Source organism: Oratosquilla oratoria, chromosome 22 (genome assembly GCF_046742065.1).
Source record: "Oratosquilla oratoria isolate Oo_2021 chromosome 22, ASM4674206v1, whole genome shotgun sequence".
Classification (NCBI taxonomy): Eukaryota; Metazoa; Arthropoda; class Malacostraca; order Stomatopoda; family Squillidae; genus Oratosquilla; species Oratosquilla oratoria.
Genome location: NC_134798.1, coordinates 182,501 through 185,000, shown reverse-complemented (window position 1 = coordinate 185,000; position 2,500 = coordinate 182,501). Strand labels below are relative to the sequence as shown.

The window sequence follows — 2,500 nt, the reverse complement described above, 5'->3', positions numbered from 1 at the left end:
CCTAACCTCTTCTGTGGAAAATTTATGTTATTGAGTCTCTCGATTAGGTCTGTGGAATTCTGGAGGTGTGAGTTGCTGATGTTACCAAGAGCGGATGATAGGGGTTTTGCTAGAACTTTTGCTAACTTGTGCGGAGCGCTTCCAATACCAGAAGTAATGGATCTAAGAGGTATACCCGCTTTGTGGATCTTAGGAAGCTCTTTCATGGTTGGTGTCACGGGATCTTCTTCTAAGAGATATAGTAATTTCTTACCTCTTTCTGTTATCTTCAGAATTTTTCTCGTGGACCTGTTAAATTTTTCTGCTTCCTCTCTCGCTTTTCCGTTACTTTGCTTTACGTATGTGTGTGGGTCGGATAGAAGATCTTCCATTTTACGTATGTAATAAACTTTATCAAAGATCACTATACCTCCACCTTTGTCAGCCGACGTGATCTAGATGTCATTGTTGCCTCGGAGTTCTTGAAGTGCTCGTGCGTATCTTCTTGGGATGATAAGTCCGTGCTTTTGGGAGGCTAGTGAGCAACAAAGTATAAAACCCTGCTTAAATACATTTTCTAAACCGTTGTCCTTCATGTTGTATCTCTTCAATATAGTTAGACGTGATTTTGTGGTTAATACCTGTGCTGAACTTTAAATCGAGGGATAGGGCTTCTTCCTGTATTTCTGTCAAACTGATCGAAGAAAGGTTGGTAATCAGCTCGCTTTTTCTCAACTTCTCTCTATCGATTGTTGCTGTATAAACGTTGTAACTTCTCTTGCAGTATTGCCTACTGGATCCAGTCTTTTTCCGTGAGTTTGAAAACAAGGTTATGGGGGATGTGAATGTTTCTCATGATGTACTTGATTGTATTTGTTTCATTTCGTAGAGTTTCTCTGGCTCCCTTGAGGTACTCTATGGCTGTGTTGCTGAAGGATTTGTCTTGGTGGTGTAGGTGCTTTGGTGCTGATCTGGTTAAGACTTGTTCTTCTAGGCAGTCCTTCGGGAACTTGTTTCTGTTTAAATTATTTATCAGCTTCCTTTTCAGAGCAAATTCGTCCTCGGTGACGCCATGTCTTTCTTCTCCACCATAAGACAAATGTTGAGATATTGTGACAAGTTGAAAAAGGTAGAAAAAAGAAAGTCACGGGTCTCGTTCCGAGTTTATTCCTGGCCAGTTTCGCTTGTAGCTTCTTCATAGGAATGAGAATAAAGCTGGCAGTATACATAGTGGATTGACTCCGCGTTCTCTCTTAGTGGGGTCCGTTGGAGTTTACAATAAATTGAAACAGTGTGTTGTTCTATGATGTGTCGTAACATTTTATTTTTTCATGATTATGATAAGACTTACAAATAAATCATGATGTGAAATATAACTTAAAAAAAAAAATCAAACAGTTATGTGGGCACAGAGTGACTGTAGTGTCCTACAATGTGGCGAAATGTCACATTTTATATTATGAGTATAGTGTGACTTACAGTAAACCATGTTGTGAAAAAACTCACATTAACAGAACAGAAATTAAACAGTTATGTGTGATATGAATTAATGTAATTTGAAGAAAAGAGAGGAATGATGGAATAAATTAAATGAATTAAATCAAACTTGGACAAAACCCCATGCCATATCATACTTATGAAATTATAAAATCTAACATATATATATATATATATATATATATGTATATATATATACATATATATGTATATATATGTATGTATATAATATATATATATATATATATATATATATATATATATATATATATGAGTGGATGGGCGTCTTACATATTTCAATATATATATATACATATATATATATATATATATATATAATATATATATATATATATATATACATGTGTGTGTGTGTGTGTGTGTGTTGGGTGTGTGTGTGTGTGTGTGTGTGTGTGTGTGTGTGTGTGTGTGTGTGTGTGTGTGTGTGTGTGTGTGTGTGTGTGTGTGTGTGTGTGTGTGTGTGTGTGTGTGTGTGTGTGTGTGTGTGTGTGTGTGTGTGTGTGTGTGTGTGTGTGTGTGTGTGTGTGTCGGAATCCTGGCATCGTCAGATGCTCAATGAATCCTGGCATCGTCAGATGCTCAATATCTTTTCACTGAAATTCCTGTATTAAGAGCAATGTTTATGTTGCTATGTTTATCATGATAATGACATCCCACTTCCCCATATCCCTGAGTACTTTAAAAGAATTAGTTGTCACTTGCACCACAGAAGTTTTATTCAGGTGCCCAGAAGGAAACCTATACGTTCAGCAAGATGGCGTAGCGATGGGATAACCGTTAGATGTCCTCTTCGCTGAAGCCTTCATGTCTCCTGTAGAAAGATTAGTCTTTCAGGACGGAAAGGTAAAACCATCTATCTACTGTAGATACGTAGATGACATCTTTGTCAGTACCCCTTCTGTTGTTTTGTTAGAGAATGTACGGTGCCGACTTCAGGAATTTTCAGGCCTAACTTTTACCACTGAAATGAATAACAACGGTCTACTCACCTTCCTGGATGTGC

The 2,500-nt window shown here is 37.3% G+C and overlaps 1 protein-coding gene across 1 annotated transcript in view; it reads right to left on the bottom strand.

Moving 5' to 3' along the window:
- The window catches only part of LOC143037189 (uncharacterized), a 1,193-nt gene extending 987 nt beyond the window's left edge, over positions 1-206 (bottom strand). The window contains exon 1 of the mRNA XM_076205304.1: positions 1-206. This exon is cut by the window's left edge and continues 300 nt beyond it. Coding sequence (XP_076061419.1) covers positions 1-206 — 206 coding nt within the window.
- Between the last annotated feature and the right edge of the window lie 2,294 nt (positions 207-2,500).